The sequence below is a fragment of the Ochotona princeps genome, chromosome 17 (genome assembly GCF_030435755.1).
Source record: "Ochotona princeps isolate mOchPri1 chromosome 17, mOchPri1.hap1, whole genome shotgun sequence".
NCBI classification, from domain to species: Eukaryota; Metazoa; Chordata; class Mammalia; order Lagomorpha; family Ochotonidae; genus Ochotona; species Ochotona princeps.
In genome coordinates this window covers 48,539,432-48,561,216 of record NC_080848.1, presented here as the reverse complement: position 1 = coordinate 48,561,216, position 21,785 = coordinate 48,539,432, and the positions used below count along the sequence as shown (strand labels likewise).

Below are 21,785 nucleotides of genomic sequence, written 5' to 3'. Positions count from 1 at the left end.
TGCCAACACACACACACACACACACACACATTAGGAACGCGCCCAAGTCACATCTGCCTTGGGGCTGGAGGCCCGGCATCCGGGAGGCGGCCGCAGAGGCTCGCTTCCCGAGGCAGCGAGCGCGGAAATACCCGCGACTGCATGGGCGAGCGTGCCCCTCGCCGGGGCCGGACCTCTAGGAGTGCTCGGGCATCTGTTCCAGTCTCCAGTCCCGGATTCCGCCTCTCCGAACCGGCTAGTCTCCCCGATGGCGCAACCAGTAACAACTCTCACTCTGTCCCGCCCCTAGATCCTTCCACACCCCCACGTCCCTGGAACGGATTGGCTGCCGAGTTCTGGTTGAAGCGCCCGCCTCGGCGAGATGATCTAGGCTTCTGGTAGGGGCAGCGAGCCGTCACTCGGGAAGGCCGGGCCCGCCCACTCCCACCTCGGGCTGCTGCCGTTTCCCTGCGCAGTTCTCCGCAGCCTCCCGCGGGGAAGCGCCGGGGTTGCTCTCCAGGCTCCGGCGCTCCAGAACTGCGAGCAAGCAGCCCCGCCAGGCAGCCGGTGCGCACGGTCCAGAGCGCACAGGGCGAGAGCGTGCAAGCCTGGGAGAGGGTCCTCTTGCCCACGATCGAGCCATCGCGCCGCGGGTCCAGCCCGAGGGCCAGCAGGGACCACCGCCCCCGACTTTGCGTTCCAGTTGCGGCTCCTCCCGGGACAACATGTCAAGAGCTGCTGCCGCTACAGCTACAGCTACAGCTGCCGCCGCCACCTGGGAAAAAGCAGCAGCAGCAGTGGCTGCGGCGACCGCGGGCACGCGGGGGCAATAAGCTGAACCACTCGGGCGTCCAGCAGGCTGGGGCAGCACCCCAAGTGCCTGGGGGACTCTCTTTGCGCTAACTGCTCGGGCGGGACCAAGCCATGTGCTGAGCCATGCCCCTGGCCGTGCCCGCGGGCCGCGCATGGGGCAGCGCCTGAGCGGCGGCCGATCCTGCCTCGATGTCCCCGGCCGGCTCCTGCCGCAGCCGCAGCCGCCCCCGCCGCCGGTGAGGAGGAAGCTGGCGCTCCTCTTCGCCATGCTCTGCGTCTGGCTTTACATGTTCCTGTACTCGTGCGCCGGCTCCTGCGCCGCCGCGCCGGGGCTGCTGCTGCTGGGCTCGGGCTCCCGCTCCCCTCACGCCCCGCCGGCCCCGGCCACCGCTGCGGACGGGACGTCTCTCCGACTGCCGCCGTTCCGGGCGCCGCCGGCCACTCCGGTGGCCGAGGAGGAGGAGCAGAGTCCCGAGGCGCCGGACTCCCCCAGCCCCATCTCCAGCTTTTTGGGTGGGTCTGGGAGTAAGCAGTTGCCGCAGGCCATCATCATCGGCGTGAAGAAGGGCGGCACGCGGGCGCTGCTGGAGTTCCTGCGCGTGCACCCCGACGTGCGCGCCGTGGGCGCCGAACCCCACTTCTTCGACCGCAGCTATGACAAGGGCCTCGCCTGGTACAGGTAAGTTTTTCTCAGCTTAGGAACAAGAAGGAGGGGAGGGAAGGCGGGACACGGACCGTGAAGAGGAAGGGAACCGTGGCGTTAAGGCTGGGCGAGGTAGCAAGGGCTACAGTTTCGGACCACCCGGGGCACAGGAGGGCAGCAGAGGGGCTAGCAGACGGAACACCTGGGACCCGCAGCCCAGCTCCTGCGCTGTTCTGGGTGCGCCCAGCCTGCTTTCCTGTATCCAGCGCCTCAGGGGTCTGCGGGGTGCCGTCAAAATCTGGCGACCTCGCCGCAAAGCCGCGGGCAGTCACTTGAGTGTGCGCTCCAGGGGGAAGCAGAGTTCCCTCTAGCCGTGGATGTCGCCCGAGACACATCCATTGGTGCTGCTTGTCCGGGACGCTGGGAGCGGCGTTGTGCGCCCCTTAGGTCGCACTCTGCTCCCTGCACCAACTCTCCGGAACAGTTTCTGGCCCTCTGGATGGGGACAAGGGGGATGGCTGCCAGGGCGTGTTGCCGAAGCCACGGAGAGGCCTGGGCTTTCTGGGTTACTCTCTCCTTGCTCCCGAGGCCCTGAAGCTAAGGACGGGGAAGGGGATTCTCTGACCCGCTCGGCGATGGAGTGTCGAGCAGCGGAGGGTGACCCGGCCGGGCGGGTGGTTAGACGCCTCCGGCTAGTGCGCAGAGCGTGGAGCGGTGCTGGTCCCTGTCGGGCAAAAGCGCGTACTGCAGCCGGCAAAGCCTAGCACAGTTCGATGGAAGGCTTCTCTGGAAGCCCCGCTCGGGGCAGAGCTCACCCATTACCGACTCCCCTGCCGCCTCAGTGCTCCGCAAAGTGAGAACGAGTGTCCGCGGATGCTTTACTGCGTCGGGGCTCCAAAAACTCTTACGGGATTCATGCATGGACTGAGACTTCGAGGTCGCAGGGTTGCCCCAACTTTCTGGTTCTCCCTCCTTAAGGAGAACAGACTTGGCTCATCCTCGCGACCTCTGCCCACTGACTCCCGCAACTCCTGGCCTTTTGCGCCGAGGTGGGTTAGGCCGAGCCCGCGCGAGGCGCACCAGAGACGGGTTGTTGCAGACTCACCAGTCCTCAACCCGGAGAGCACGGGTCCCAATAGCCCCTTCAGGCCCAACAAGAGCCTTGTGAAAACAAAACTGGGAGATGCTAACTGCCCTTCCCCCCATCCCCGCTCCCTGTCACACTGGGGGACCCGGTGACTATAAAAGTGGGGTGGAGACTGGAACCTTAAGCATCAAAACCTGGCCTCGCGTATCCGCCTCCCCTTCTTCGTCCTTCATGTTTTTGCTGTTCAGACGAGTTGCCCACGTCTGCAAGCTTAGCCAGCCAGGACAGTCTTCCTTCCGTCCGGCCTGAGGGATAAAGGAGGGGCTCTGGATTCGCGACCCTCAGTGTCCCCATCTGCACAGTGGGGGCAGTGCCGGTGCGCACACGCAGTGGGACAGGGAAGGTGGGTCTCTCCAAAGGTTCGCTGTGGTCCTTGGTTTCGTACTGTTTCTTACCGCCCCACCATCCCCATCCCCATCCCCCACCCCCGGACCTGGGAGCAAGCAGCGCGTCAGGGGGCCGGTGGCTGGAAAATTACTGAACCCAAGTCGGCTGCGGAAATTCCGTACTGGGAGCTGCCGGCAGCCGGGTCTTAGGCAGCCGCCCTCCACCTGCCGCGGGCCTGCTGATGGCCTCCGGGACATAGAATGAAGAGGACCCGGGGCGCACTGCCGGCCCTCCAGCCTCGCGCACCAGCTCCCGAGCTTCGCGCCGACACCCCGGCAGCGAGGGACTCGGCGAGGGACTGGGGCGAGGGACTCGGCCTCCTCCCAAGCCACCTCCCCAGACTGGCAGCCGGGACCCCTAAGGAACCAGGTGGCTGGAGGCGCAAACTGCAGACGCCGAATCCCACTGCAAATGCAGTGTCCCCAGAGTGTGGGGTTGGTGGATTTTTTTTTTTTTTAGGAAATTAAGAAGCACTTTAGTGTTCTTTAATTAAAATAAAAAATAAATGAATAGTCTAGTATCCTGGGCAAAAGTGGGTTGGCTTCACAGTGACGGGAAAGGCGGCAATTTTCATTGAGACAGACGCCTGACCCAGCGCGCGTCGCCGCTTATCGGGAGCCCACGCTGTGCTTTCGGGTCTCGTGTCATCTGTGCCCGGGCTCGACCAGGCCACTATAGCTCGTCAGATGTTGGCCCCGGATTCTTTTCCAAGCGGGAGGCTGATGGGAGAGGAGCCGCAAATCATCGCGTACCCGGGGAGAGTGGCCATTGGCCAGCGTGGGCTGGGACTCAGATCCCGGACAGCGAGGGGGAGACCCAAAACCACGGACGCGCACCGGCTTGGATCCCAGGACCAGTATGGAGTTGATTGGTGGCACGGAGCGGGAGTGAGTCGTTACTGGCTTGGGTGGGTCGGTGCATGGCGCAGGGCCCTGGGGCGGATTTGCGTGGCGTTTCGGAATTGGATGCTGGAGAAGAGGAGACGCCAGCAGTCCGAGGACAGGGGAGGAAGGGACTGTGATGGCCCCGGAACTCCGGCTAGCCGTCAGCAGCCCAGAGCCTGATTTGACGTCCTGACCGAGTTTGTCTGCGATTGAACCTCTCCTCAATTTGCCTTCTCGCTTCCATTATTTTGGCGGTGGAATCAATTTCCCCAAGCCTAGCAGTAGCAGGTGCTGATAGGGACCCCATGGGCTGACTTGCTGGCCCTGGGGAGAGGGAGGCGTCTGAGAACTGGGGGGCGTCGGGGGGGGGGTCTGTACAACTTGTCATTGGCTAGGAGGGAGACAGCCCCTCTCTAGACATTTGGGCTTGGACTATTGGTTGAAACTTGGACTAGTCAAAAATTTCGTATCTAACTTTTAAAGGTGTTTTCTTCTTAAATTTGGTTTAGCTTTGAATGGATTTTCAGACCTTGTTGGTTCGGCAATTCAGTACTCCACATGTTGGGTGTACTGTCCCCACCCTAATCTCCACCCTATTCTCCACCCTACTCTCCACCCTGAGTTTTGCACATGATGCTGCACTTGAATGTATTAGCCCACAGGGTAGTGTGTGTGTGTGTGTGTGTGAGAGAGAGAGAATAATGTTGCTAGCTAATAACATCTAAGGTGCCAGCCACTGTTGCAAGTTTTACAGGATTAGGGAGTTTAATCCTCATTACAGTTCTGGGAAGTGGGTACCTTGGCAGAGGTGGAAATGGGCACAGAGAGGTTAAGCAACCTGCCCAAGGACTCACAGCTGGAGCATGGCAAAGCCCGTGTCACACTCCCCTCTCCATCCACCCAGGCCAGTTCTAAGGAGTTCAAAGGTTGCTTTGCTTCTTGGTCGCAGCTGGGATGGCCCTGTCGCTCATTTTAAAAGAGCACCAAGTCCCAAACGGGTTAGTTAAGTCACATCCAGAGTGGGTTGATGAGAGGAGCGAAGGGTACCCACATCACTGGGGCAGTTTTTTTTTCTCTCTCTCTCTCTCTGTCCCCAACAGCGGCAATCAAAGGAGTCATTAAAATGACACAAATTTCCCTCCAGTACAAGAGGCCGAGAAAACGCAGCCAGGTTCCCTGCCGGAGGGGGAGATTTATTCTACTGCTGCCGCCGTTTGCTCTTTTCAAGGCTGGGAGGGACTGGAGGACACAGGGTTAAATGACACGGTCCAAAATTTCTTGGGGATTAATGTATGCATTAAAAATACTGCCTCCAGTGAAGGCTGAATAATTAATTTGTACATATGAAGCAGGATATACACATCCAGCCGACACTCGTATTTCTTAGAATGCAGTTCGAAAACCGAGTTAACTTCAGCTCGCTTCTCCAAGAGAGAAGCAGTCTTGTCTGTGCTTTGCAAATTTTAACAAAGGCTAAAAGTTGACATTCCGACCCCCCCCCCCTCGTGTGGCCTCCCCCTCTTAATCTACTTCTAAAAACCTGATGACAAAGACAAGTTTCTGGCTTCACTGAGGGAAACTTCAGATAAGATCTGATTGGGGTTGATCTGGTTTGAAATAATTGCTCTATCTCCATGCTGGAGCTGAAACAGAGCGTACCACTCACTTCCAGGCTGCTGGGTGAAGATCAAAAATCTCCATTTGTATGCAACAATTTGAAATACAAACCGTCGTGTTACAAAGCTGTCAGTATTTATTAGCAAGACAGTGTAGCATGTGTTGAACTCTGTTTTTAATTAGGCACCTAAATTAGACCATAAAACGGTTGATTAATCTTTTACAAGTTGAGGGGAAAATATAACACAAATTAACCTAATCATAAGTGTTTTCCCAGATGCTCGAGTTAATAAAATTGTCAATATTTAATAGTTACCTATTTGTTTTAGATAAGTAAAATGTCCAAGCGTGTGAGTTAACTTTCACTTACTATCTCCCACACGTTAGGCTGCAGCCTGTCTTACAAAATATTTCTCAAAACAGAATACCCCCCATTACAACGTAGATTCTGCCTTTTCAAACGGAATCTAATCATTGAGAAAACGTAGTTCAGTGTCGACTACTATTTATGAAGATATTTGCCCAGCTCAAGTTGTACATGTTTCAAATTTAGTTTTTCTTATTTGGTATTTTATTTTTGCTGGAGGCAAAACTTTTCTGATATTTGGTAAAGGCAGGATGTGACAAAGCCCCATTCCATCTATGCATGCTAACCTGCCTTTTTGTTTAGGACATGTTGTAGGAGGTAAGAGTTTTTTGGTGATAAAGCAATGACTCTTCGAATCAGAGAAAGTTTGTATCACTGAAAGTGCATCAGGAATTAAACAAACAAAAAAAGAAACCCACCTTTAGCCCTCAGTGGGAGAGAGGCATTTATTTACAGCATCAGCCCTGAAGGACAGGGCTGCGTTTGCTTGCCGGGTGCTTTCTGCTTTTTGAAATACTTAATGTTCTCACTCAGTGAACGTGGAAATTCAGCTGACTGACAGCAACGCAAAATGTCCACCCTGAAGAAAGACCCTGATGGGCACTTCTTTTGCTGTGAGTGGACTTAGCTTCCAGATAGGGCGCTACCGCTCGCATTTATAACTCGACGATTTCAGACAGGACGAGAAATTTCAGTCCCAGGCCGGCTGTTGGCAGAGTCGGGAATCCCAGCAAAAAATGAATCCCCCCACCCCACGTCTGTCACAGATTTTCCAAGGTAATGAAAACAATATGCTGCCTACCTCCGATAAAAACATTTACCATGACCGGAGAGAAAGGAGATACTGAGACCTTTGAAAGTAATTCTAAGTGGACCATGGCAGTATTTTTGTATCTTTAAAATGTTACCTTGGTAGAATTCTAACCAGTCCTCTCAAACGATGTCAAAATAAAACTCTACATCAAATAAAACTGATTTTACATTGTGTCGATTTTTAGTTCTGAATTTTTTTTGGGGGGGGGAAGTGGTCAAGAAATTTGGGGAAAATGTGGAATGTGAGGTGAACTTGCCATCATGGTCATTAATAAATCTACATTGGAACCCAGAGGTTATGTCAATAAAACCCACTTCAATGTTAAAAACATTGTGTCTTAAAGACAGAGATACGGAACAAATAGTTGTCTATTTGTACCTCAAGCTCTTTTTTTTAAAATACATATTGCCTACCCATTTCTGTAGCTTGAAAAAAGAAAAAAAAAATAGCTTAAAACTCCTGGACGATTTCAAAGTGACCTTGACCATTTTGAAACACGTTTAATAAGCATCTCAGGGCACGGTACTGTTCTGGAGTGTTCATCAGTAGATACGGGGCTCAAAGTGTCTGGCCAAAGTTTCTCATGTTCTCCACATTATTAAGAAAACAAACAAAAACCAAAAACCACACACAGGCCAGATACGTCGCTGGGTGGGTAAAACAAATTTTGCTGTAAATATGGCAGATGTGAAAAATGACTTAAGACTGGTTTCACACAGAGCTGACTGTGCTTCGGCCCAGGCTGGACTGGTCTCTTGCCCAGGGGGTCAGTTCTTGCGGACACGCTGGCCGAGGACCCCCCACATCCCCCAGTCTGTGACCCACAAAACTGAGCATTCCAAAGGCACAGAATGCTGAAAGGTGGGTTACCCTGGTTACGGGTGGAGGAGGAACACATGGTGAGGAGGCGAAACATGGGCAGGAAAGTGTGAAGAAACTCGGGACTGAAGGTGTGCCGGGAAGTAGGAGACGTTCCCCACCCCAACGCACAAAGGGGCCACGCCTGGTCACCCCCAAGGCCTCCAACATGGCCCCAGGCGTCCCGACGCGGCCACGTGTCTCTGCCTGCCCCGCGGCCGGCCGGGTCCCGGAAGAAGATGGCCGAGGGCCCCCACCCCGCCCAGCGGCCTCGGGGCCCCGTCAGCGCCGGCCCGGGGTCGGTGAGACGCGGTTCAGGCCCGAAAGGCCGCAGATGGCGTCCTCGTGCTGAGGGCGGGGCCTCCGCCATTCAGGGGCGCGAGCGCAGCCCACGTGACCCGGCCGCCCCGCCCCGCCCGGGCCTCACCTGTCGGGCTAAGCGGGCCGGATGGGAGGGTAGGCGGGACCCAGCCCTCGCGCACGCTGATTGGCCGGACTGTCGCGGGCAGCCAATAGCGTTGCGGCTGCTCGGGGAGCCCCGCCTCGTGGGGGCGGGCCGAGCGGACGCGCCCCGCCCTCCCCGGGAGGGACTTGGGTCGCAGCCGCATGCGTTTTGCGGAGCGCGCCGAGGGAGGAGATTCGCGTCCTGAAGGCGCTGTCTACCTGTATCTCCTTTCCCTTTGGGGGGCTAGCGGTGTATCATTCCTTCATGACTGCCTGTGAGGTGGCTCAGCGTTGGTGAGCAGGTGCCTGGAAGTCGCTCGTCCCTGCAGGATGACCTGCCACAAAGTGAGAGGGGAAGTGGGAGAGGAGCTGGACGGTGCTGCCCGTGGTGGGATCCGTGTGGCGCCTTGGTGCTGCAGGTGAATGAACAACCTTTGACTGTAGGGTTCTTGAAGAGGGGCGTCAGGAGGTGACCCCCCCAGGAGGAGGGCAGCAGGTGCCCCCCAGGGGGGTCCCTGCTCCTGGCTGGCAGGAGATGGCCCTGAAATGCAAGCTGTGCCTGCTTCCATTACGCAGGACTAGGCCCCTTCCGATCAGCCTCTGTGGGCTGAGCACCCTTGCTCCCTGTTTCACCCAGACCAGACCCTTCCCCTGAAGTGCCTTGGCTTGGTCACGAGGGTGACGCCACGAAGAACGCCTTCTTAATAAAATCAGCTTTACCTGCCTTTGCTACATTGATCTAACACGGAGCACTGAACTTTTATTAAAAACCAGAAACAGTGCTGAATGCTTATGGATACTGGGATTCAGAGAATAGTTCATGAAGGGACTCACTTCTGAGGGATAAAATGGGGAGGTCGACCAAGCCAGACTAGAACCAGAAGGGACAATTTTCAACCACAAAACAGAACGTAATATCCCACAGTCAGAAGGCGCCGTGCACTGGAGTTCGGTGCTGATGTTAACCCTGTAAGAAAATTCGCTTTTGAAACGATGCTGGGAGAAGCCAGTTAGATTCCAAGTGACTGCTTCAGTATGGAAATGTATACGCTGATGGAACTCAATCCTTAAGCTTCTCTGACACCTTTGGAGGCAAGTTCACGTGTCTTAGACACAATGAACCTGACACCAATGGCTAAGCTATTTGACCAACCATCACCCAGGCTTAGTGGTCCGTGCAGACAGGTGTGATGGAAGTACGGCCATTGACGATGAAGAGTCCAAGCGAGTGCAGGGAATGCCTGTCTACACTGCACCCCTTGGCGGACACCGCGTTCTCCTTTACCTATCAGAGTAGCACTGTAGCTCACTGCTGACGGATGGATGCTGCTCTGTCCTCAGCACTCAAGTCCTTATTCAACATTGGTCCACGTGGGTGTCCTCTCTGGGGTTTGGCCAAGTGCTTGATGACGTTTCCCGCTTGGTCGTGTCAGGCACGCTGGCTTTCCGCCGTGCAGCACGTGCCTCGAGCACTCTCTGTCCTACAGAATGGAGGAAGTCCTTGCCCTTGAGGAGCTTGTTGGTCGTGGATGGGTGAAAGCTGGCTAGGCTGCAGGAAGTCTCAAAGCCATTGAAACACTGATGTGGAAACTGCAGACGCATGAGTCCTTGCCAATTGTTTGAGAAGCATCAGCAGCCGTCAATGATGGCATAAAAAATGCTTTTATGAGATTGAGTAGAGACAGTGACAGAGAGCGAGCGAGCAGCTGGGTTAGAAGCTGGTACCTATATGGGATGCCAGTACCATAGGCGGCAACTTAACCCACTGCACCATAGCACCAGCCTCAGTTTAGAAAAAACACATGTATACATGCACACACACACGTATATGATTTCCCTCCATGGAGATGTGAGGCGGAAAGACAGGCGGCAGGAATGTCTGTGACAGGAAATACAGTATGGAGATGGAAAACGGTACAGGCTGAGCGAGCCCGGGCTTGCTGGGTGCAGGCCAGTGGCCCAGCACACACTTCATCTCTGCTGTGTTCCTTCCTGCGTGACCTCGTTTCAGAGGACACAAGGGAAGCTGGCCGAGGAGGCTGCCCAAGGCTGTGCAGCTGATTTGTAGGTGGCTCTGCCTCTTGAACCCACACAGAAGGGGGTAATTCTTCCCCCAGGGCCCCCTGGGCTGCAGTGCAACCATGTTTCTGCTGTACCTGCTGAGGCTTGCTCTGCTTTTTCATTGGCTTTTTCTCTTCTTTTTTGTCGGATGCTTGAGAGAAGACGTTTTCTTGCTGTATGTCCTTAGATGCTGTCAGACTCCTGCTCACTTCTTAGCCTCTTGTGTTGCTCCGGCTGGTGCGTCCTCATGCCCTCCCTAACCGACCCATCAGGCTCGGGCGCATCCCTGCAAAGCCGAGCACCAACTCCCGGCCTCTGCCTGCTTTCCCCAGCCCAACCTCGCTCTCCACCTGTCCCTTTACACTGCAGCCGCACTGCTCAGGTGCTTATTTTTTTTTGGGGGGGGGTGGCACTGCCATGCTCCCCACTTAACTTACTGAGCCCACTGCTTCCCTGACACCTTCATCCCCATGAGGGATGGTACCTTGTTTTGTACTGGTCCCCCCCCACCCCAGCAGCTGGGTGTGCATGAGAGGTCTGTGGGTGAAGGCCCAGCCTAACTGAGTTCATGCCCTTGACCAAGAACTCGGGCCTTCCTCACACAGTTTGCTAGTCCACTTCCTCATTCCCCCGTTTTCCTACTAAAGGCGCTTGGGTGTGACGTCGACAGACCGCAGCGTTGGTGTGGGTTCTAGTCTCTTAACCACCTCTCAGCGCAGGTGCTTGCGTGCCTGTCACACACATGGGAGACCCCGAGGGAGTTCTGGCTCCTGACTTCAGCCTGGGCCAGCCCTGACTCTTCCAGGGTCCCAGCCAGCAGGTGGAAGATACATCCCTGTCCTTCTGCTTTCAAATAAAAAAAAAAAAAAAAAAAAAAGAAGAAAGGAAGAAAAAGAAATAGTAATAATAAAAGAAGAAAATAAAGAGCAGTTTAAGAAATGCCAGCGTGCCCTCCTGTGTCCTTCTGATGACTGTCAGTGTCCCAAGGAGCTGTTGTGGACACAAATCGCAATGAATGATAGGGCTTTAAAAAACCTGCAACTCCATTGTCAATACTGAGTGATTGGGAGATGGCAGGATCCAAGTCCATAGTTCCTGCCTCTTTTTGGAAAGGAACGGCCAGTTCTGAGCCTGTCTGTAGGACAACAACAGCTGGCCGTTCCGGGGAGCAGCTGCCCTGGTACGTGGGCCACGTTCTCTGCTGGCCGCATTCCTTCCCTCACTGTCCCTTTTTGTCGCACACCTGGCCCAAAGCATCACTCATTCGTTACCAGAGCGGGGAACTGTACTGTTCTCTTGCCTTTTTCAGGATCAAATTTCCTCCATGTAGTTCATTGTGGGCATTCTTATTGGGCTTTGGGCTTTAACTTTCATTTCTCTCATTCTTTTTTAGCCAATGTGTTGTCTTATTGTGTGTGAGCGACACGTAACTCACACCTCAGTGAGTGTAATGATGATGGGCCTTGGAAAATTGTAGCCAGGTCTTTAAAAAAATTGTGAAATTTATATTTGCTTATTTGGAAGGCAGAGAGAAACATCTCCCATCTGCTGGTTCTCTTCTCAAATGCCTGCCACAGCTCACGCTTGTGCCAGAGCTGAGCCAGGAGCCAGGAAATCCATCAACAGATCTCACGTGGGTGTAACCACTACCTGCGCCCTCCCGGCGTGCACAGAAGCAGGAAGCTGGCATGGAGAGCACAGCCAGGCACTTGGAAGCAGGATGGAAGGCTCCCAGGTCAGCACCCTAACTGTGCCTGGAGGCTCAACGGGCTAATCTTTTGCCTGCCGGCGCTGGCATCCCATGTGGCCGCTGGTTCTAGTCCCAGCTACTCCATTTCCCATCCAGCCCTGAGATGCTTAGGGAGTGGGAAAGCAGTGGAGGATGGCTCCAGTTCTTGGGCCTCTGCAACCATGTGGGAGACCCCGAGGAAGCTCCTGGTTCCTGGCTTTGGATCAGCTCAGTTGTGGCCATTGTGGCCATTTGAGGCATGAACCAGAAAAAGCAGGTTCTTCTGTTTCTATCTCTCTTTTCCGTAAATCTGCCTTTCAAATAAAAAAAAAATATATATATATATAATAATAAGCTTTTTAAAAAAAAGGAAAAGAGAGTTTTCCAGGAGAACTGCTTGCTGGGCTCCACGTGATTTTAATTTTGAATTTAGCACGGTACTTAACTCCTCTGGGTCTATTTTAATAATGCCAACACTGAAGTTCTTCATCCACACAGCACCCATTAGTCTTTCCATAATTTTCTGCTCACTGACAATCCATTTCTGGGATGCCTGCGCCACAGGCGCTATGCCACTGGGCTGGCCTCGTCTGTTCCTTACAGCTGCCGGCATCCTGAGGAGGGCTGTTGGGAACAGGTGTCAATTTGAGGCTTAGCAGTGGGGAGCAGGTCTCAGGGGTTTCCTAAGCCAAGACTGGGAGCTGGCTTGCTCTCTGCCCCTCCCATATTTGCATGCTCTCCTGCGTCCTCTCTCTTCCTTTCTTCCACTCCTGCACTAGGCTCCTCCTCTCCATGTCTTGCTGGAGATGTCTGTGAGACCTGCTGTGTCTGTGTGAGTCCCACCTCCTTGCCCAGAACAGGCCATAGGGGCATCCTTGGACGAGAGCGGCTGAGGTCAGGGTGGGAACCCAGACTGGCGGATGAGACTTTCAAGTCAGCTCTTGCAGGAGGAGCCTCTTAAGTAAGCCTGCCCTTGCTGCTGCTTCTTAAGCAGGCTAATTACAGGTTCAGCTTTCTTCCAAGCAGCTTAGGTCTGTTTCGGGGGGGGGGGCGTGTGTGTGTGTGTTTCCAGGGGACCCCAGTGTGTGTGTGTATGTGTGTGTGTGCGCGCGCGCTGTTTATAGTGAAGCTTTTCCCAGTCAGTCTTGTGCAAGGCAGCTCCTGTGTTCACTCTCTCTCTGGGCACTAAGATGACTGCTCACCCTGCACAGAAAGTTGAGGTCTTCCTTACACGAGTACGATGTACTGTGGGTAAACATTGCCAGCCTATAGCTGAAAAGACTTTTTTTTTTTTAATGCGTGCTCCTTTTTTAGGTCTGGAGCCAAGGGGAACACTTTTAAGTGTTTTGCAGTCACCTGGAACCTGAGACAAAGGCAACTTTGGGATTTGAGGTCTCTGGAAAGGAGCTGAGGGCAAGGAGATGGAGATCGATTGACTTGTTTGTATCAAACTTAAGTTACAGGGTTTCCCCTCAGTGCCTGTGAGCTTGCTCAGCCGAGCATCTGATCTGCCCACCCACTCGGCCCTCCACCTCTCCTGTCTGGCGGGGGAGAGCAGTAGGCTGATTCTGACACCTCCTAGAGTCTCCCCTGCTGAACCCCTGGCTCCGGGAGAGGCATTTGCCAAGGGTCTACAGGAGCGATCTCATACCGGACGGGGATCGTGTGCTGAGTACACTGGGCTAGCTTTTCATTCTTATCACACTTCCCTTCCTATAAAGTTACGACTCTTCTAGAAGGATATTTAACACCTGCCTTCTCTGTTTGTGGGGGCCTTGTGTGACAGTCAGGAAGCAACGAGGCAGGATTATTGTCAGCGCAAAAAGTGAATGGGCAAATGGAATGCAAAGATACATTTAGGAGCAACAGTGTGGCCCGGCTTGCCAGCTGCGATGCTGGCATCCCATGTGCCTGCTGCTTCGAGTGCCACCTGCTCCACTTTCTGACCTGCTAATGTGTTTGGGAAAGCTTCAGAGGATAGCCCAAGTGTTTGGGTCCCTGTACCCACCTGGGAGACCTTGATGGGGTTCCAGGCTTCTAGGGTCAGCTTGGCTCAGCCTCAACTGTTAAGATGAAAGAAATCTCTCGCTCTCTAACTCTACCGTGCAAGGCAATAACTTTTTTTTTTTTAAAAAGTTTATTTTGCAAAAATACTTGAAATCCATGCTGTTCCTCATATGCATTCCCCACAAGCTTTTAGAGAATCCCATTGTAGAAAAAAAAAGAGAAATACTGTGAGAGAGGAGACTCCAGGAAGCAGCTGCCACTGAGTTGGGCTCTGCAGGATGCATAGGAGTTTGCTGGCTGCTTGTCCAGAAAGCTGATGGAGGTATTCAGTGCAGGAAAGCTCTGAGGGAAAGCAGCCCGAGGGGTGGGGCATGGTGGAGCACGAGAGGGGGCGGAGAAGATGGGGTGTCATCCTGGGGGAAGGGGAGCCAGGACTGGTGTTCAGCGGGAGGGGCTGGGGTGTGTTCACCTAGCTGCCCCAGGAGTCAAGGAGTGAGAGCGTCCCACCAAAGCCGTTCTCAGACTTCATGTTGTGCGTTTGCATTATTTCCAAGTCTGTCTTCTTCTTTTTTAAAGGTTTATTTTTATTGAAAAGGCAGATTTACAGAAAGGAGAGACAGTGAAAGATCTTCTTGCTGCTGGTTCATTCCCCAAATGGCCACAATGGCTGAAGCTGAGCCAATCCAAAGCCAGGAATCAGGAGCTTCTTCTAGGTCTACCACACGGGTGCAAGGTCCCAAACCCTTGGGCCATCCTCCTCTGCTTTCCCTGGCTGTAAGCAGGGAGCTGAATGGGAAGTGGAGCAGCCAGAACATGAGCTGGCTCCCGTATGAATGGCAGCACTTGCAGGTGGAGGATTAGCCTGTTGAGCCATCGTACCTTTCCCTGTTTTCAAGTCTTTTCTGGGAGAGTGAAATAGTGTGATATTTCGAGGCAGAGAAGGTCAGAGAGTGCACAGATGGTTTTCTAGGGTTGATTCGAGTGAGGCTGGAAGAGTGTTCCGATGGTGCTCATGACGGCGGAGCGGACATTAGCTCAACCAACGCCTTCCTCTCCTTCTCCCGCTGGTGCAGATGGGGCAACTCAGCCTGCAGCACGAGCTCCTGTGTGGCTGCAGCTGCTCCACGCAGCCCGCCAGGGCCAGGATGAACCTCAGCCCTGGTGCCTCAGGACGCCGAGCCCATCTGGAGCAGCCGTATTTGGTTGCCAGCTGCCGGCATTCCCAAAGCGATTCATTCGGGGCCCGGTTCTGTCACTCACCGCTGAGTAGCCGTGCTCCAGCTGGAGAAATTCCTAGCTACAGGTGATGGCAATTCTTGATGAGATCTGGCTCAGAACTGCATTTCCCCAAGCCAGATTCTATTTCTGTTCAGAGGACGGATGGGGAGAGGCCAGGAGCTGAGCGCACAGCATACTCATCCTGGGCAGTGGCTACAGATGTGGGGGGAGGGCCTTTGTGCCGGCCCCACCTCCCTCCTGCCTGTCTCATCCAAAGGGATGCTGAGCTTTGCAGTGTGCGTGTGTGTGTGTGTGTTAGGGTTCTCTGTTCTTCCCATCCCAGCTGCAAACAGAACAGCAGCCCATGCTCTACACACGTCTGTGCTCCGTGGAAGCATTTGCCATGGGAGCAGATGCACCGGCTTCCTGGAGACCAGGGCTGAGCCTCCATTAGTCTTCGAGCACAGGCCCTGTCTTCCCCGTGGTGTCCTTGGGAGGGGGGGAACGGAAATGGAAAGAACCTGTCACCTGGGTGTTGTGCATCTGTTTGTGTTGGATCAGATTCCAATGTGACCGGGCCTGGGGAGCTGGGCGTCTGGCCTTTTGGATTGTCCACAGTGTAGCTGCATCATACAAGTGCAGTAGTGGGCTGCGGTTCCACCCGCTGAGCTTCACCCGGCTGCTGCTGCTGCTGTTACTTCTGTAGAAGATCGTCCAGCTGCTGGCTGCGTGTCAGTCGCCCTCTCATTCGGATTTAGTGCAGTTTTGTGTCAGAAAAAAATTCATTGCCTTCTCTTGATTCCAGAGAGGGTCCTGAGGGGACAGTTGTCACGTTGCTTCATTCCAGAGGACACTGGCATGAAAGGAGTCCCCCCTCCCCCGAGCCCCCCACCAAGGATTGCTTCACCCAGTGGAAAAGTGGGAATTGGCCCAGGGAGGAATCCAGTTGGCTGCAGTTAGCTCTCGGTTGCTCTGCGCTTGAATGCCCACTGATTTTGATGTCCTTCTTTACAGTTGCATTTTGATTTTATTAACTTACTGAGCATGTACTCGGTGCCAGGGAATAACATAGCAAATATTGTTGAGTGATTACCTTTTTTAAAAGTTTATTTTTTGAGCCCGGCGTGGTGGCCTAGCGGCTAAAAGTCCTCGCCTTGAACATGCCAGGATCCCATATGGGCTCCAGTTGGTATTCCAGCAGCTCCACTTCCCATCCAGCTCCCTGTTTGTGGACTGGGAAAGCAGTCGAGCATGGCCCAAAGCCTGGGGACCCTGCACCCGCATAGGTGGCTCAGGACAGTGTGGGAATACAAACGGAAAATCCAGTGTGCGTACGGGGCAGGGAAAGGCATATTGGGTAAGGGACCTGCCCGGGGTGGGTGTTGATGCTGAATGGGGTTTAATGGACAAGTGGGAATTCATGTGCAGCCGAAGTAGGAAAGTGCTGTTTTTCTTTATTTTTTTCCCAAGATTTATTTATTTTTATTGGGAAGGCAGATTTACAGAGAGAAGGAGAGACACAGAGAGATCTTCCATCTGCTGATTCACTCCCCCAAATGGCCGCAACAGCCAGAGCTGAGCTGGCTGGGAGCCAGGAGCTTCTTCCACGTCTCCTGTATGGATGCAGGGGCCCACCAACTTGAGCCACAAGCAGAGAGCTGGATCAGAAGTGGAGCAGCCAGGACTCGAACTGCTGCTCATATGGGATGCTGGTGTTATAGGCGGAGGCTTAGCCTGAAAGGCTGTAACACCAGGCCCAAGAGAGTTTAATTGGCAGAAAAGATACATGTACAAAGGCGAGAGGTTTCCATGTAGGAGTGTGGCCAATGCAGGGTGGAACCCACAGGGTGAAAACCAACTAGCACACCAAGAGGGAGCTGAGTGTGTCCGGAATGCCTTGACTGCAAAGGGTGACTAGGCCAGGGCACCTCGGCACTTCCTGTCTTCCTCTTCTCCTCTTCGGGATGAGAGCCACAAGCCACCGAGAACGGCAGTAGCGTTCTACAGGGATTCAGCAAGGCTGCTGGTGCTGCCGCTGGTCTTGAGCTGCATTCCTGGATTGGACCCTCCCAGCAGCTCTTTTTTCTGTGATGCGGAAGGCTACTCGGGTGCTCAGCCCTGCAAGGGGCACAGGCCCCTGGAAGCTCACTCCCGGCAGTCCTTGGAGCTGAGCAGCAACTGGCTGCCTCAACCCAAGCTGGTAATTAAGAGGTGGCTGAGTAGGCGCACACCTGTTCCACAGGTGCTGTTAGAGCCGAGGCCCTCCTTACACACACACACCCCTGGGTTGGCTGTGCTCTTGAAATCTGAACACCCTGAAGTTTCGCCTCTTTTGTTGCTTCTCCGACTGTGAAGGAGGAGCCGGCTCAGGTCTCAGGCGGATGGGGCTTAGGAGGCATTTGGGGGTATCAGAGCTTCTAACCCCAGAAGACTGGCTCATCAGACGCTTGGCCTGCCACATTGCTGCTTTTATAGCTGCGCTAATTTCATTTCCAGCCGAGAGGCTACTCCCCATATGACGGTATCTCCAACAGTTAATGAGCTAGAAGGGAGGCCACCTGTTGGGTTGATTTCTTCCCGGTCCCAGCCTCGGCTCACAGCTTCCAGGCCTAATTTATGAACCTGTTTGTCTCCCGGTTTGCCAGGAGGCTTGCTCAGCCTGGCACAGTTTCCTGGGCCTTACTCTCCTGCCTTTTGGTCTCTTAGCTGACAGAATTGCTTCTCTCTCTCTCTCTCTGCCTCTCTCTGTCTCTCCACTTTGTACCTTTGGCTGATGTAAAGGGACGGAGAAGAGCACACGGGGTCACCCCAGGTCAGCTCATTTGCCTACAAATACCATATGCACATTGTGAAATTCAGCCACTTCCCCTATTTCCAGCTGAGGCTTTTGGGCAATTCCAGCCTGTGAAATTCTGGTGCTGGGATTTAAGGCAAGCACTGTTTTTATTCCCCCCCAAAAGGTTTATTTTTATTAGAAAGTCAGATATACAGAGAGAAGGGGATACAGAGAAGATCTTCCATCCAATGATTCACTCCCCAAGCAGCCACAATGGTCCGAGCTGTGCCGATCCAAGGCCAGGAGCCAAGAGCTTCTTCTGGGTCTCCCACACGGGTGCAGGGTACCAAGGCTTTGGGCCATCCTCGACTGCTTTCCCAGGCCACAAGCAGGGAGCTGGACAGGAAGTGGAGTAGCCGGGACAAGAACCGGTGCCGATATGGGATCCCCGGTGTGCAAGACCAGGACTTTAGCTGCTAGGCCACCGTGCCGGACCCCAAGCACTACTTTCTTTCAGGGTAAACCTCAGCAGGCAGGAGGAAGGAGGCTGTGACAGAGGTGCATGGATTCTGCCTTGGGAAGGCTGATGCGGTAGTTTTCTGATTGGTGACTGTTGGTTCAGTAAAAGGTGAACTACAATGAAAGTGTAAGTGCAGAAATGGATTGAGTCTGTTAGGGATGGACCTTCCAGTCTCTAAGTGTGTTTCATAGCTCTATAGGATCTCGTGTAGTTTCCCTTTCAATAGCGTGGGGCACTGGCTCCAGCACACACCCAAGTCCCTAAGTGCTCACCTCACTTAGACAAAATGACATCCTACTTGCCTAGCACCTACGCACATCTTTAAATGTTAAATCATTTCCAGATGACTTCTAATTCCTAACACCATATACATGCTGTGTAAATAGCTGTTAGGCTGCATTGTTTAGGAAATAATGACAGGGGCTGGGCTGGGGAGACTCTTTTACACATATTTGGGACAGATGCATTTTTTTTCCCCTTGGATATGTTTTTTCCACAATTGATTCAGTCAGTGCAGAACCAACAGCCCTGGAAAGTTGACTGCATGTGTGCACGCATGTGTGTGTTTGTGTGTGCAAAGAGCTGCTTATTGCATTATCTTTTTATAACCTGTGTCATCCCAACAAAATCAATTGAAAAGGCACACTTGTTGTCTTTGCGCTGTCGGAGAGGTGGGAGGGCGAGCACCTGTTGCGGAACGGGGAGCAGAGGCAGGAGGGTGGCTGCAGCCGAGTGTTTCCATCTTGGGGATTCTCAGAAATGTGGGCTTTGGAGCTTTTCCATCTGGAGTCTGGAATTCCTGTTTTGCTTTTGCCCAGCAAATTTTGTTTGGGAATGCAGAGTCTAAAACTCTATTAGCCTTACTTCCCACCCACCCCCATTCTGTTTTTAAAGATTTATTTATTTTTATTGGAAAGGCAGAGTTACAGAAAGAAGGAGATACAGAGAGAAAGATCTTCTGTCTACTGATTCAGTCCCCAAGTGGCCACAATGGCCAGAGCTGAGTTGCTCCGAGGACAGGGGCCAGAAGCTTCTTTGGGGTCACCTACACAGGTGCAGGGTCCCAAGGTTTTGAATCATCCTTGACTGCTTTCTCAGGCCACATGTAGGGAGCTGGATGGAAAGTAGGGCAGCTGGGACATGAACTGGCACCCATATGGGATCCTGGTGCTTACAAAGTAAGAACTTCCACCATTAGGCTGTCACACTGGTCTCCACTTTTTAAAGGAAAAAGCACCTTGACAATGTTGTTACTGAGCCTGAGGGATCCTGGATATGCAACCCTTGGCTTGTGCATGGATGAGGGTTTTTTTTTTTAGGCAGGTGTTTGAGCTGACATCATCATGGCCACGACAGAGAGAGGACCATCTCCTGACAGGGAAGTTGGCTGTCCTGTGGTGAGGAGCAGGGCTGACCCATTTCTCTGGGGCCTACCCTTGGAGGCTGACACTGGACAGTCTTTGCAACTTTGCAAAACCGAGAGAACTTGTTGATGTGCCAGTTCATTGTTCTGAACAGCAGAGAGATACAAAGAGAGAGAAAGAGAGAGAGGCTGACACAGAGAGCTCTTCTGTTTGTCGCTTCACTCCCCAGACACTTGCCACAGCCAGTTGCTGGGAGCCAGGAACTCCATCTGGCTTCTTCATGTGGTGGGAGGAGTCCAGGGCCTTGAGCCATCACTGATGCCTCCCAGGGTCTGCTGTAAGCTGGAAGTTGGAGTTGGAAGTGGAGTCAGGGCTGTGATACGGGAACAGTGAGCCCCTCCCACCTAACAAGGGATGCATGCGGCTGGAGCGCTGTCTCTGGATGGCAAGGCTTGCTGTGGTGCCAGCCTCCCATTGGGATACAGTCTAGGAAGCCAGAAAGAAACCATGTTTTTCCTATCCCTCCTGGGGAACTGTAGGCCCTGAAGTGGAGAATCAAGCTCCACCCAAGTGCAGTGGGTGTCAGCCTCTAGGCTTTTTGTTTGCTTGTTTTGTTTTGTTTTCTTGGTCACCAAGGGTAGCATTCTATGGGTCAATACACAAGCTACCTTTCTGTTCAGAACAAGCAGTGGACATCTGTCTTCAGAGGCAGGAGGGTCCTGGGAAAGGGGGCCTACCCTTCCCTCAGACACAAGGCATCATCTGTACTCTACACGGGAAGCTCCGTGATCCCTAGATGCGTGTTGGGTGTGACAAGGCTGAGAGCCGCCCCTGCTTCACGGCAGCCCTGTGAATTAGGTGCATTCCACCCCATGGGGTTGTGACGGGGCAGCACTGACTGCCTCCAAGGGTCATCTGAATCTGTGTGCAGAAACCAAACCTGGGGAAACACTGATCTTGGAGAGCATTGAACTTAATCCATCGCTACCACATTCATCAGCTCTAACCTGGTGCTGGCTTTTATGAGCTATTATTATTGTTCTTTTAATTATTTTTAACTGAAAAATTTCCCTTTTTTTCCCCCCAGAGCTTTTTATTTTCATTTTATTTGAAAGGCAGAGAGAGAGAGATGAAGGTAAGAGAGAAGAGATGTGTCTAGCTCCTGGTTCACTCCTTCCATGCATGGCAGGGTCAGGCCAGAAGCAGATGCTGGCACTCTCTCTGGGTCTTCCACATGGGTGGCAGGGGCCAAGTACTTGAGTCGTTACCTGCTGGCCTCTAGAGTATGTATGAGCTGGGAACTGGATGAGAGGCAGAGGCAGGACACGAACCCTGGGACTCTTGGGGGTGCCAGTTGGTGTCCTAACCATTGTGTCAAACACCCTCTCTTGCTGTTTCTTTTTCTCTGCCACTCTCTCCTCCCTCACCAAGCACACACAATTTCATTTATTTTTATCTGCTGGCAAGGGGAGGGGAGGGAAGTCCTGAAGGTGTGTTTTAATGATAACGTGAAGAACAACAAACACATCTAGTAGGAGAGTAAAAGAAGAAAACCAACAGTGAGGTTATACATGGAGCGCGGAATTGGCCTAAGAAATAATCTTTCACATGCTGTGGACAGCTTCCTTGCTGTTAACAAAAAAGTTAACACCAGGTCACACAACTCCCCAAAACAAGCTGCTCCAAAGATAGGGTGCCTGTGTTTGGTGTGCGCACGGGAGCTTTGCCCTAGTGAAATGGCCAGTGTCACTCGGAGTTTTACAAGGAGCCCGTGGTGATGTAGCCTGTTGAGCGAACTGCTGCGTTTTCTGTAAAGAGAATCAAAGAATCCGGACTCATCTACTCACACCATGACCCGGATAATGATTTGATTTTCTTCTTTACTGATGAGGGAATCAAACAGATATGTTACCTTTGGGTCAGAGAAGAAGCCAAAAGCATACCAGTTTACATCAAGTTCAAGCACATATAGACTTAAATTTACAAATAGCTTGGGAAATGGGCCGTTCCTATGGGCTGGGAAGTCTGTGCACCTCCCTCAGAAAGAATCTGTTTTGTAAATCTGTGGTCGAGAACTACCTTAACTTTGCTTTATTGCTATCTCTCATTGCCAGAGTTGGAAATGATCACCAAGGCAGTAAAAGGCTAGAATCAGAT

The 21,785-nt window shown here is 53.1% G+C and overlaps 1 protein-coding gene across 2 annotated transcripts in view; it reads left to right on the top strand.

Annotated features, from left to right (window-relative positions):
• Positions 1 to 442: 442 nt before the first annotated feature.
• The window catches only part of LOC101536534 (heparan sulfate glucosamine 3-O-sulfotransferase 3B1), a 40,929-nt gene continuing 19,586 nt past the window's right edge, over positions 443 to 21,785 (top strand). The window contains exon 1 of one of the 2 annotated variants that reach the window (XM_004594725.2): positions 443 to 1,471. In XM_004594725.2, coding sequence (XP_004594782.2) covers positions 945 to 1,471 — 527 coding nt within the window. In that variant the 5' untranslated portion in view covers positions 443 to 944. Of the gene's footprint in view, positions 1,472 to 8,146; positions 8,373 to 21,785 lie in introns of those variants that run through there. The other variant, XM_058676592.1, reaches the window with a different exon arrangement.